Source organism: Gopherus flavomarginatus, chromosome 6 (genome assembly GCF_025201925.1).
Source record: "Gopherus flavomarginatus isolate rGopFla2 chromosome 6, rGopFla2.mat.asm, whole genome shotgun sequence".
NCBI lineage: Eukaryota > Metazoa > Chordata > Testudines > Testudinidae > Gopherus > Gopherus flavomarginatus.
The window spans coordinates 127,554,869-127,567,992 of NC_066622.1; the positions used below are offsets into that span (position 1 = coordinate 127,554,869).

Consider the following 13,124-nt stretch of genomic DNA (forward strand, 5'->3'; position numbering starts at 1 on the left):
ACACAAAAACGGTTTGTGTGGAGGATTTGCGATGTATTTACTTACATGGGCCCTTCAGGTTCCAATCCAAGCAGACGCTTTCTGACCAGCAGAAGTTTGGGAGTGAAATCTGGTATGCGCTGGATCCTCACCATAAGATCTCCAACAACCTGCAAATCACACAGAGGCAAAGTAGTAGTATATGAAGTGAGAGCCAAATAAAGAAACAGCCAATGAGAGTTCAAATAATGATCAACTTATAAGGTTGTTAATTCACCTTTACAATTACCCAACATGGGTGAGGGATATTCAGAATCTTTCTGCCACTGAACCCTCAGGCTCAGATTGATCTAGTTTGCCAGCCATCTACAGCATACCCTTATGTTATTTCAGAGTGCCATGGCAACCGGGCAGCTTGCCCCTGGGCTGGAGAGCCTGGGGCTAAGCCAGTGCTGATTATAAGATGAGCCTCAGCTGAGAGGAATCAAATGCTTCCAATAAATAAGGCAGCAGGAAGCTGCAGGAGGTTGTATAGTTCAGATTTCCCAAGGCAGGAAGCTTGGTTAGTAACCTGAGAAAGCTCAGGAAAGAGGCGACTGAGTGGACCTGGGACTGGTGAGGAGGAGCAGCTACAAGGAACAAGTTTGGCTCCTTCAGAGCCCTAGCCAGATGAAGCCTGTGAGTGACAGCAAAGAGCTCAAAGGAAGAGCAGCGCTAGAAGCTGACTGCAGAGTGAAGCTGCAGGGAGAGAGGGTCTCCCAACGTGGTCCCTGAGGAAGGGACAGTCTTCCTGGAAGGGCTATGCCCTGTTTAAGGGTGGGTGGAGATTTCTTATGTGTTTGATTTTGGCAACTTTGTTAATTAAAAACCTAGACCCCATGAAGGGCCCTGACTTTGTTTAGAGAGCCCTGAATAAGGGGAAAGAGGGGCAGGGCACTGCAGAGGCCATGAGGAAGCACTTGGGTGTCAGCCATCATACTACAGTCATCTTCACATAACACAATGCCCCTGATGGGTGGAGGAACTGAACTTGGGGATTTCTGAATCTAAAATCTTGTGCCTTTGGGTTGTACAGACTCGTAAACCAATTTGAAACCTAGCTGCTAGACAGTGTTGGTGCATAAGGACTAAAAACATTAGTAAGACTTAGAGATGTGTGAACAACTGATGAACGGAGACTTGAAGTCCCAATAACTGTGGGCCCAATTCACTGCTCTATGAATAGGTGGAACTCTGTTGACTCCACAGTTATCTTAGTGGTTAATTTGGATCCCTAAAAAATATTGGTATAGGAAACTAGCTTATTGGCTTTAGGGACTGCAGAAGGGGTGATGGACACCATCTTGTGCAAAAACCCAGTTCGAGCAGCTTACGTTGGTGTTTGACCACATAACAGTGGCTTAAACCAAATCAAGTAAAAGAAGCCGTAGGCCATAAATGTCACATAAACAAGTCAAAAAGCCCTTGGCCCTCAGGGCTTCTATCTCCTCATCTACCTCCCTTGTGCTTCCTGGGGGTTCTAAATCTCTCAGCGGTAACATGGTGCTAGCTCCTCTGGCAGAGAGCTGTTGCTCCCTGCACATCTCAAGCTCTTCTGCCCCAGCTCCTTTTCATCCTCTTCCTCTTTCTTTATATGTGGGCTTGCAGTGATTAGCTACAGCCACTGGGGACCAGTTCTCTTCATAATTGACATTTCTCAGAGGATCCCTGGTGGAGCTGGTTTTGCTGTCTGCAGGCAGGAAGGGTTCTTAACATGTTCCTCCCTATATTTTGAGTGTGGCTTGCAGACCTCATCATACCTGGTATTAGAGGGAGAGATGAGATCAGAGGGAGATATGGGAGACTTGAGGGAAGTATAGCAATTTTATAGTGGACATGGATTGGCAGTTGGGTTACAGGTAGGACAGGATGAATTAATCAGGCTTGAAGGGGAGATGATGATATGCTGTAGCGTTCCATCCAAAAGCACAGCATGTTCAGGAGTGTAACTGACTTGTGCCTCAATAAAACCAGCTCTTTCACAATCCAGTTCTAGTGCAGACATATGCCTGTACTTATGGCATTACATAACACTGCCATGTCAATGATTCCAACAGGATCCATTCAGAATTAAAACAACTTTATTTCACAATTAAAGGCAAAACCTTGAAAGAAAACTTTTACATCCACATCTTTGAAACTTAGCAAACATGGCAAGTAAAAGAATTTCAGAGACCAATGGAAAGTAAATAGATTTACTGAAAAGTGTATTCTTCAGTGTTACTTGGTATGAAAATCCATATTCAGGGCTTTAGGAAAAAAAAAAGTATTTTCCCTTCAACAGACCAGACAGTTGCCATAATAAAGACAAAATTACCCTCCTTTGGCATTCATTACAAAGCTATTAAGTTTATCACCACTGTAGCTACATATAAATGTTAGATGGTCATTTACTCACCCTGACAATAACGGAAAACAGAGATCGACAGCCTGAAGCCAGATTTACATAGGGATCCAAAAGGTATTCGTGGATGTGTGGATGGGGAAACAGGGACAGTTTGGACAACACTGATGTAACTTGTAAATTTACATCGTACGGCTGCGAACAGACAAGAGGACATTATTTGTTATTTTCATTATGACTCCCTCTTCATTCACCCCATGCATATGCAGCTACTTTCCTCTAAATCATAGGTATCAAGTCAGATCTAAATCCTCTCATCCCCACAACAGACTCACAACACACTTGAGGTGTATCAGCCCCGGACTTTCCCGCTCTTGCAAGCTGCATCATTACCCAATATATCAGATGCAGGAGATGAGGCTGGCTACAGAAGTGTAATGGACTGAAAGTAGCTACGCCCTAGCTGCAGTATACATATGCTCTTGAGATCTGATCACTAATAAATTGTCATAACAGAAGAAACTCATCAACAGATTACATGGTAATGGAAGCCATATAAAGACTTAAGATAGGTAGATAAATAAGTAAACTAAAATTTTCCTCACAATAATAAACAAACGCTTAGTGTCAAAAAGATTTCCACATGAAAGAAACAATAGGGTAGGAATGTGACCAGTTCACAATGGCTACTACTCAGGCTCTTCGCTATTGAACGGAAAGTCTATAATTGCCAACGTTTACATGTGTTTTCATTGTGTGACTTCACACTTGAAAATCCTTTTTTAATTGTTTTTATTTGCTATGGGGATCTTTATAGCTCTGCCAAGGCCTTCACTGATATCTACGTTTCGTATCTGGACAAAGCTCACAACACTTGCCAAGGCAGGACCATGCTGCAGTGGGAAAACCCCTCGGAATGAATGGCTGCGGAATTATCACTTACAGAAGTACTGTTGGCATTAACTGTGTAGCAGACCATCAAAGTGGTCGAGAAACTCACCAGAAAAATCACAGAATGATACGGAGTGAGAGCGTTTACCAGCTGCCCCATAGTTAGTGAGAATTCTCAGGAAAGTCAGGAGACAACTAACAATAACCATATGCTGAGGTAGCAATTACATAGGCTAGTTATAGAAGCTGTTGCTGTCAAAACTAGAGGGAGTATTGTGATACCTGGGCCTGCAAATGTACCCTAATTGTGAGCTCAACTGTACAAAGTGAGTGAAAGTTAATAAAATGCCACAATAACCTATAACAAATATTGATGGGAAAAGGTACAAAAACAAGACAAATGAAATTAGACCAAACAAAAAGGCTTTCTGATATAACTCAATACTGTATTAAGATAATAACTGGAAAACAAAAACAGTGAGAGATCAATGAACCAAAACTGTTGTGTCAGAAATTAGGCCTAATATATGGACAAAAGAATAAGGGGATGGGCTATTTTACTCTCATCACTCCCCTTCGCTGCTCTTCAAGAGAGAGATTTTGGGGATAAAAACTAGCTACTAGAACAAGCTTTTACCATCATGGCTGCCATCCCCACCATCTCCTGGGAGCATGGATCTTCATCCTAATCCTGACCAAACCCAGTTAGAGAGGGAGACAGATTACATCGCCACCTGCTCCAGCTCAATCCCGAATAGTACTTGGGGCATGAGACCTTGTCACGCCCCACCCTCCCCAGTGTCTTCTTTTCCTTCCCCACACTTCTCCTTTTGCCTTCTGTCTAATAAGACTGGCTCAGCCAGCCAAAACTGCATATTTTGCAACAGTGTTGTAAGACTGTGACCAGAAACAGGCAGCTAAAAGCAATGCCCTACCTAAACAGATCTATCCTGATAAACGTTTGCCAGATCTCCCGGTGGCTGATAAGACCATATGCTGGGCCTGTGTTTGTCCAGCGGTGAGACTGCAAGTGAGTCTCAACAGCAGAAACAGAAACTGCATTTTTTTCTCTTTGCTGTATCATTAATAAAAGGTTAAAAGGATGTTTAATGGAGTGTTTTCCATGGTACTAAGCAGGCAGAGGTCTCTGTATACCAAATCTTGTTGTACACCATTTAATATTGGACAGTTTCAGGTCAGATTAACACCTTTGACTCTTTGGACCCATTTGTTCCATCAAAATGAATATGACTGTATGAAAAACAGGAAGAAGGAACCTAGAGGTGCAAAGAGGAGTTCTGTTACAGTAAAATTAATGGTGGTGTATGGTTGTAGCTTAATACAAAGCAGGACTGAATTAGGAGGCTTCTCTTAGCTCACTTTTAGGAGCCAACCTTGTGAAAGTATTGAGCACCCTCAGCTTTCACTGAAGCCAAAGGCAGGTATGGGCAATTAGCACCTTGCAGAATTGATCCCTAATATTTTGGGTTAATTTCCATCTTTAGTAACAGATTTAGATTCTGTTTCAGAGTGTGCGTGCACGTGCCTACACATTGTGACAAAGCTCTGTTCTTGTCTCCATGGGTCCCACATTTCCTAGCGGATTTCGCTAGCCTCAGAGGCTCAGTGTGACCCTCCATCTCTCTCTAGAGGCAAGGGTCACAGTCTACTGAGCCATTTTCATCATCAGCCAGCAAGGGAGGTAAGAAGTTATCCTTCCTTGTACAGTCTCTGTCTCCCAGTCTCTGCGCTTAATCGGGCTGGGGGGAATGAAAGGGAGGAACCCGGGCTCACCCTTTACTCTGGGCTCCAGCCCAGGGACCCTAACAGTATCAGCTATGGTAGCTGACTTTTAGAAACAGGACACATACAATTCCCTGGGCCACTTCCCTACAGCAGCCCCCACTTCCTCCGTATCTACTTCACCCTTGTCTCAGAGCCTCCTTCCCTGTGCCTGATATGGTTTGCATTCTCAGTCTCTCCAACAGCACGGCCTCCTCCTACATCTCCTGACTCCCCGCCCTCCCCCACCACCACACACACCTGACTAACTGGGAGGCTTTTAACTAGTTTCAGCCAGCCTCTCTAGAATAAGATTAAAGTGCTGTTGACTTTTCCTCAATGACTGCTAACTACACTGACACATATATTAGAAAGACAGAGACAGGAAAATGGTGCTTATTCCTCAGCTAGTGATTATCTCCACATAGGAATCCCATTGGGAGAGAGGTGATATTCTAACTCAGCACAAAAATCTCAAAACAGTTGGATGATCTTTCTAAAATGATTGGCAGTGGAATACTTAATGCTGACATTTTAAATGTCATCATTATACTTCAGAGATAATACCCCACTGCAGTGTGAGGGACCAGTTAACATGTCTCTTCTACGTTTTTATCACATGCCATTCAAAGGGGGATTCAAGTACCTTACAGATTAGTTGAAATAAATGTACAAACTTCTTTGTTCTCTCTCCAACCCTAGCCAATGGGAATTATATTTGTCCATCAGCTCCATCTGTACGATGGGGATACTGGTCGGTACTTGCCTTCCTTTGCAAACAGCTTTAGGAGATGCTGTGTAAGAGCTAGGTATTAGGAGGATTATAATCTGGAGGTGGTGTTCTTGTGGGACAGGCAAGTCCAAGTGTGATTTACATGTCATTCTGAAGGCACAAATGTTCCTGCTCTAGGTTCACCCTGATTTCTTGAAGAAGCAAATTCCACAGTGTGAGCCCAGCTACTATCAAAGCTCACAAGTTTCCAGTGCCTGCATTTCCCTCTTGAGGTTGACAGTTTCACTGCTGCAGAGGAATAGAGCTGCTGTGGGAAGTCCTTGGTCATCTGAGCCAATGAATCCCATGGAGGGCTCTGAAGAGAAGAGGACTGAAACCCTGAATATAACCCAGTATTCAATGAGGAGACAGTGAAGCGCAGGAGTGATGTGCTCTCAGCAGGCTGGACTGCTCAGACAGAGACAGACTGCTGAGTTTTGAACTAGCTGGACCTCTAAGGGCTGTAGTTTCTTCTCACAGAGCTATTGTTTCTGACTCCTTGTCAGCAGACTCAGAAAGACAGGTGCATCAAGTAAGAGCCAAAATTATTTTTTTCACCACCACAAGAGCTACAAATGTAACATTTTAAATGAAATTTTAAGTGTGTCAGGAACAAATGGGCCTAGCGGAGAACTGCTTCTATGATATACCTGCCAGAAGCCGTTCAATCCAACCCATTTCTACAGCAAACAAAGCTTTCTAACTGGAGGAAGGGAAGAAAACACAGGCCCAGATAAGCTTTTAAGAAACAAAGAGCCAAGCTTCTTGCAAGCATACTGTATATTACTAACAAGGGGCTGCAGAGTGGTCCAGTGGACGGACCCATTAGACAGGGACTGAGGAAATCTGGATTCTAGTCTACTACCGCTCTGCCACTGGCCTGATTGGGGTACCTTGGGCAAGTCACTTCACCTCTCTGTCCCTCAACTGCCTCATCTGTTAATGAAGATAATGACACTTGTGACATATTGCAATGCCATGCAGTATCTTTGGGGACCACTGTATTACATTTATAGATGGTTTATATATGATTGTGTTCTACTCCTTGGGAAAGAGTTACCACAGCTCTTCCAGGAACTAAAACCAGTAAGAGGTAATTACTCTTGGGACTGCTGACAACTCCAAAAAAGCAGCATCCCTTGGGGTAGTTTGCATATACTGGTTCAGACTGGGTTTTCCAAGGTGTGTCTACATTGCATCTGGGAGTGAACACCCACGCAAATCTGTGCAAGCAGGGTTTGAGCTAGTGCACTAAAAACAGCAATGTGGACATGGCAGTCTGAGTTGGAGCTCAGACTCTCAAGTCTAGGGGATCAGGTGGGCTTGAGAGCCTGAGCTGCTACCCAAGGTGCCATGTCCACATTGCTATTTTTAGTGTGCAAGCTCAAGCCTTGCTACTGCGAGTCTGTCTACCTGGGCTGGGAGGCTCAGTCCCAGCTGCAGCTTGGAAATACCCTAAGAGACTAGGAAACAACAAAAGGGCTTTTGATAGAAAATGATGATCTTGAACTGACTTGTGGTCTTTCTTTTGATTCAACAAACTCACAGGACCTTGGGGGATCCTAGCGCTTGCTGAAGGGTTGAAGAGACTGACACTTCTCAGAGCCCATTGCTGGAATGGGGGGTGACTGCTGGTAAGCTTTTAGTAAGCATGCAGGGACTTTTATTGCTTTTTTCTTAAAAATAAATGCACTCTGCTGAGCTGTGTGGTACACTGTTCATTGCTGTTGGAGAGAAAGCAATGCACAGGTGCTGGGATTAGGCAGAACCACTTGCTGGGGATATCCGAGTATAAGGCAGGGACTGTGCAGCCTGAAAAACCAGGGCAAGACGGGAATGGGACCATGGTCCCTGCCCAGAGACGGGTGATGGCTGGAGTTCTGAGACGTGCCAGGGAGCTACTGGAATGGACCATGGAGGGGGTATTCAGGTGCAGTTACCCCTGAAAATGCAACAATATTTACCTCCTTTGGAAAGCAGTTTGATATCGACTCATGAAGAGTGCTAAATAAAAGCTATGGATTAATAAATTAATTATGATAACAAAGCCTAAAGGAAGACTAACACAATCTGTAAGCAGAACTGAATGTTTTGCTAAACTTGTCATTTGATGTGGACTTTTAAATAACCATACACCATATCAAATCTGTCACTTTCATCTGACTTGATAGAACCAACATTTTATTTTTCTGGGTTACATTAGCACTTCACTATGAATTATCCCCAGGGCAAGTTTCAATTTGGCTTTAAGTGTGGGCTTTTTGGTAGGAAATAGCTTTAGCAATTCACTCTTGCTGGTGGACTGAGGCAGTTTGTTTTAATTCTTTTGGAGTCAAGTATTGTTTTCAACACCACAGACCGTGACATCTTGCCTGACTAACTCAGAAATCGTGCCATGTTGACAGGTACTATATCAAACTGACATTTTGCTTCAATAACAGATGCTATTTTTGTTTTAATAGTAGGTATCTGTTCCTCTGATATCCCTTAGGGATATATTCTGGTCCCTTTATTCGCTACAATTTATGTCTCATCACTGAGATAAGATTTTCATATGTATAAGATTAGCTTTTCCAAAAAGCAGATGACACTCAGATCTGTTATTTAAAACCAGTATTGCTTTAGTTGCAGAACACATATTTACTGGAAGCAAGACCCTGGGAGCACACACAATGTTCTTTAACTTAATACAGATAAAAGAGGTCAGACAGATACAAAATCCACATGCTAGAGGAACATTTCCCTGTTTCCTTCAAAATACAAAATTTCTCATAGCCCCCAAATTGCAGTGAACTAGGTCAAAGGACTGGAATATTAAAGTTCAATAGCTCACGGTATATATGTACACATAGGTTTACTTGCTTTGAGATTCATTCCAATCCTATTTAATATGGAAAACATTCAGTATTAAGTAATGCATTAAGCATCGAACCTGATCTATAAAAATAACAAAATAAGGAAAACCAATGTTAAGGCTGAAAACATGTCCTCGGCATACTGCGCCCGGATAGAGCAGACAGAACTGAAAATGACACAACCCCTAGATAAAGTGGTGCAGTGATGAAAAATAACGCTGAAACACTTTCAATCTCCTGAGTTTTACAAATCATCACCACATCACATTTTTCTCAAAGCACTCTCCCATGGCAGATCTGCTGTGCACGGTTGCCCTTCTGCCATGATCCCTGATCTGTCTACTTCTGTCCCTGATCAAAAGTGGTACACCCTCACAGGAGATCTGGTACCAGCAGCATCTAGTTTTACGCTTGGAGCTAGCTGCAGAGGGAAACTGAATAGTCTCACACGCTTAGAAGACTATTATCTGTGATATTACTTCACCCACCTTGCGTCTCTAATATCATATGCTTCGCCTGTAAAGTTTCAATGCATCTACAGCAACACTACCTGTAAAGCATCCCACATAGCACTACAGAGGGAATAATTTAGGTTTCAGGCCTTGTCTTAACTAGGAAAAAAAGGTGTGTTCCTAACTTGAGGCAGCTAACTGGAGTTAACTAACTCGTGATAAAATCCTAGTGAAGACAAGACTGTTCATAGTTTTTACATTAATTGACCCACTAACTTGTGTACAAACTATAAACAGTCTTGTCTTCACTAGGATTTTACCTCAAATTAGTTATTGTCAGCGATATGCTACTGCACATCAAGTTATCAGCACAACTTGTTTTTTTTTAAGTGAAGATGCAGCCACAAAGAAGAGAGAAAAAGGCAGAAAGGAGAGGAGATGAATACAAAGGAGGGAGGGGGGAAGAGCGATTGGTAGTGGAGGAAGGGTGTTAAGATAGAAAAAGTGAAATAGAGTTAACCAAAAAGGATCTCTCTTCTATCCAGAATTATATTCTGTAAATTCCACTATATTAATCTGGACCTCATGTATTAGACTCATTTTTTCAGCAAGAAGCGCCAGTCAGATACACAGCCAATTTGTTTACTCCTGATAACTACATTTTTAACATTGGTACATAGTGAAATGGTGGAGAGACCTATTTTTAAAGTGATCCGTTGGGGGCTTAGAAAAAGTACCCTCTAGAAATTTCCTTGCACCATTGGTATGAGGAGAATATTTATTCCAACCCTGAAAAAACCTGTGGGAAACACTGCGGATGATATAGTAATACAGTTTGGCTTTTAATTTGCTGCACAGTGCTTTGAGAACAATATTATACAGTAAAGTTTATTAAAATACAGGAGATCTAGACTGTAAAATACTCTATGTACTGAAGAATTTACAGGGCTACCTGTATAGCCATGTATAAATGCTGGAAAAATCAAAATAGAACAAATGAGATTGATACTCACAAAGACCATGTACCGTATATACTTGATCATAAGCCAGTTTGTTTATAAGCTGACCCCTCCCCAAGATGGATAAGTAAAAATGGAAAATTTCATAAGCCAAACCTATAATTCAGGGCTCAGCAAACTTTGGCTCCTGGACCATCAGGATAAGTCCCTGGCGGGCCAAGATGGTTTGTTTACCTCAAGCGTCTGTGGGCACGGAGGTAAATCTTAGTAAACAAAGTGTCCCAGCGTGAGCTGCTTACCCTGACAGGCCAGGACAGCAACTGGTGGGGAAAAAAAATATTTTGGGGGGGCGGGGGAGGAGGAAGCTGGGAGTCAGGGGAGTAACCCCTGTGACCACCCCCCACATGACCCCACCCCTAGCCCAGGACCCCCACACTCTCCCCATCCCATCCTTTCCCACCTTATCTGGGGAGGGCCAGGGAGGATGTCTTTGGCCTGGCTGGAGCTGCTCTGGCAGGCTGGACAGCATGGCCGCAGCCTGCTCTGGCGGCCAGACCGGGTGACGCAGCCGTAGCATGTTCCAGCGGGCTGGGCCGGGCAGCACGGCCACAGCGTGCTCCGGCAGGCCAGGCAGCACAGCCACAACCTGCTCTGGGGAGCAGGGCCGAGCGGCACCACCATAGCCTGCCAGCCCTGAGCTGCAGCTGCTTCGGAGGCTGGGGGGAAGAGCAGCGTGGCCAGAAGCAGAGTGACTCTGGCCCCGCCTCTTCCCGTCTGGCTCTGCTGGCTGTGCTGCCTCTCCTTGCTCCCTCTGTTGGGGAGAGGGTCTGTGTCCCACCTCTCCCTCTCTATACCCGTTCATAAGATGACCCCCCTTCTCTGGTGCTTCCCTTTTTTACTAAAAAAATTTGGCTTATGAACAAGTATATATGGTAGTTATAAAACAAAAAGGAATATTATAGGTAGTTTAAAAGTTCTTCTCCTATCCTTTACTCCTTCCTAACACCCCACCTCCTCCTGGAAGGACAAACATGCAAGAAGGACTTGTGCTTTTGTTAATTTGGCAACAGGAAATCCTATGCATCATGTTGCCCTCCTTATACTTTAGTGACATTTCTATTCTACGAATCATCTGTAGCTTTAAATGACATTCAGTGTAGGGCATCATTCATGAAACCATTTAGAACACAAAACAGGCAGTTAACACAAATAATTATGGTGTTCAGTGTAAGTGAGAATGTCGTAATCTACGCTTACTATTGATAAAGTGCCAATCACTTCAGTATTTAGTTATCTAGAGAGCCCTGAAGCAAGGATAAGATAGATAATGCTCTCTCAGCATGTTGACAAGACTGCCAATATTAGTAAAAACCAACAACTTTACAGCTACTAGTTAGTGCAGTCAAACTACAGAAAATTTGGTGGGAATGTTGCACAAAAATGGAGATCAGTCATTTATCAGAGATGAAAGCATCAGAAACAAATCATAACAATGTGTTTTGTTACCTGATCGAGAATCCTGCCCATTCTGTCAAACAGAATTTTCAAGAAATGTCCTTCAAAAAACGATGCTTCTAAATTGCACTTTTCCAACGATTTGGGAGACCCTGGCCATTCCCATCGTAAACAGATTGCACAATAATCCCGAAACTAGGAAGAAAGAGTCAGCAACACATACTCAAACAATTGAAGAGAGAAAAAAGCAAGAAGCTACGAACCTCTGAGAAAACTATTTCCTTTTAATAACCTACATTACTTGAGAGTGTGAATGGCAGCTATCTGAGAACTCCTATTCTCAGAATATTCCCATTTTGAAAACATCCATGACAAAAATTATCAGCCTTCATTCAGGGACTTTATTTTCCTCTTCATGTGTGCAACATTATGAGGGACTTACACAGGCACACAGAGGGGAGAATTGAGACCTAAACTAGCCACTTGCTTTACACAAATTGGCCAGTCACAGTAACTTATATACACTGGGTGTGATTCACCTAACCTAAACCATCAGTAACTCCACTGAAGTCAATAGAGTTAAACTGGTGCCAGGGAGGGAAGAATCAGACCTAGGAATTCTTCAGTGCACACTGCACAGGTACTTGTGCATCTTCCACTGGGCTTCCAATCACAGATTCAAGGAAGCAGAGCAGCTGTTTGTGTGTAACTGCACCAATGTGGAGGGTTATGTTTTTGTGGGTGGAATAATTTGAGACCACACATATCATTGAGCATATGAGGCAGAAACCAATCCTACTTCCAAATGGCTTCCAGAATCTTCCTTTCCCGAAGGCAAGAAAGAAATAAGAGAAGACAGTATGCCTTTCCTGCTATTTTTTTCCTTCACATTTTCCTCTCTTTTCAGGAACTGCTGTGGCTAAAACTATAAAGGAAGCACAGAAAGCAAAGCTTTCTATTTGAATGTGAACGTATCAACATTCAGAGAGTAGAAAATCCTTAGAGTACCACTACATGTATTTTTGTTCCAGTTACTCTACCCTCATCTCCTATTTATCCTGTATGCCCAATTTTGTTCCATTACAGGAGAGTCACAGGACTTCATGAGGAAGGCTGCAAACGAATGCTGATTGTCCTCTAACCAAGGAGACTTTAGATCATGTTTTTAGAAATAAAATCTATGTTTGTTATTTCAAAATATGCAACCTTAAAGCTTTCCCTTTCCACTAATATTCTCAACATCAAACCTGCATGCCTTAGGTTGCACATTACTCTCACTGAACCATTATTTCAAAGCACTAGGTTGTTTTAACTCTTCTGCAACATTTTAACATCCACTAAGTTCTATCAAATATCTTTCCAGGCAGTCCTCTACTGGAGAAGAATGCAGATAAATGTAAAGGCAATTTATGAACGAATCTGTAGTGCAGGTTTGTTACAGGAATATTAATACATTTAAAGTCATCTATAATTCCCATTAAAGCTATGTAATGGGGATTCAGAACTCAAATAAAAAACCTCTGAAGGTAAACTCCTGATTAGTCCAAGGCAACTGAATTTTCACCTTTCCCATTACTAGCTTAACTTCAGATATTT

General features: G+C 42.8%; 1 protein-coding gene across 1 annotated transcript in view; it reads right to left on the reverse strand.

Moving 5' to 3' along the window:
- Positions 1-13,124, reverse strand: part of FHIP2A (FHF complex subunit HOOK interacting protein 2A) — a 48,145-nt gene that overhangs the window by 4,501 nt on the left and 30,520 nt on the right. The window contains exons 14-16 of the mRNA XM_050958978.1: positions 11,580-11,723; positions 2,417-2,557; positions 46-149 (exon numbers count right to left, since the gene is read on the reverse strand). Coding sequence (XP_050814935.1) covers positions 46-149; positions 2,417-2,557; positions 11,580-11,723 — 389 coding nt within the window. The remainder of the gene's footprint in view (positions 1-45; positions 150-2,416; positions 2,558-11,579; positions 11,724-13,124) is intronic.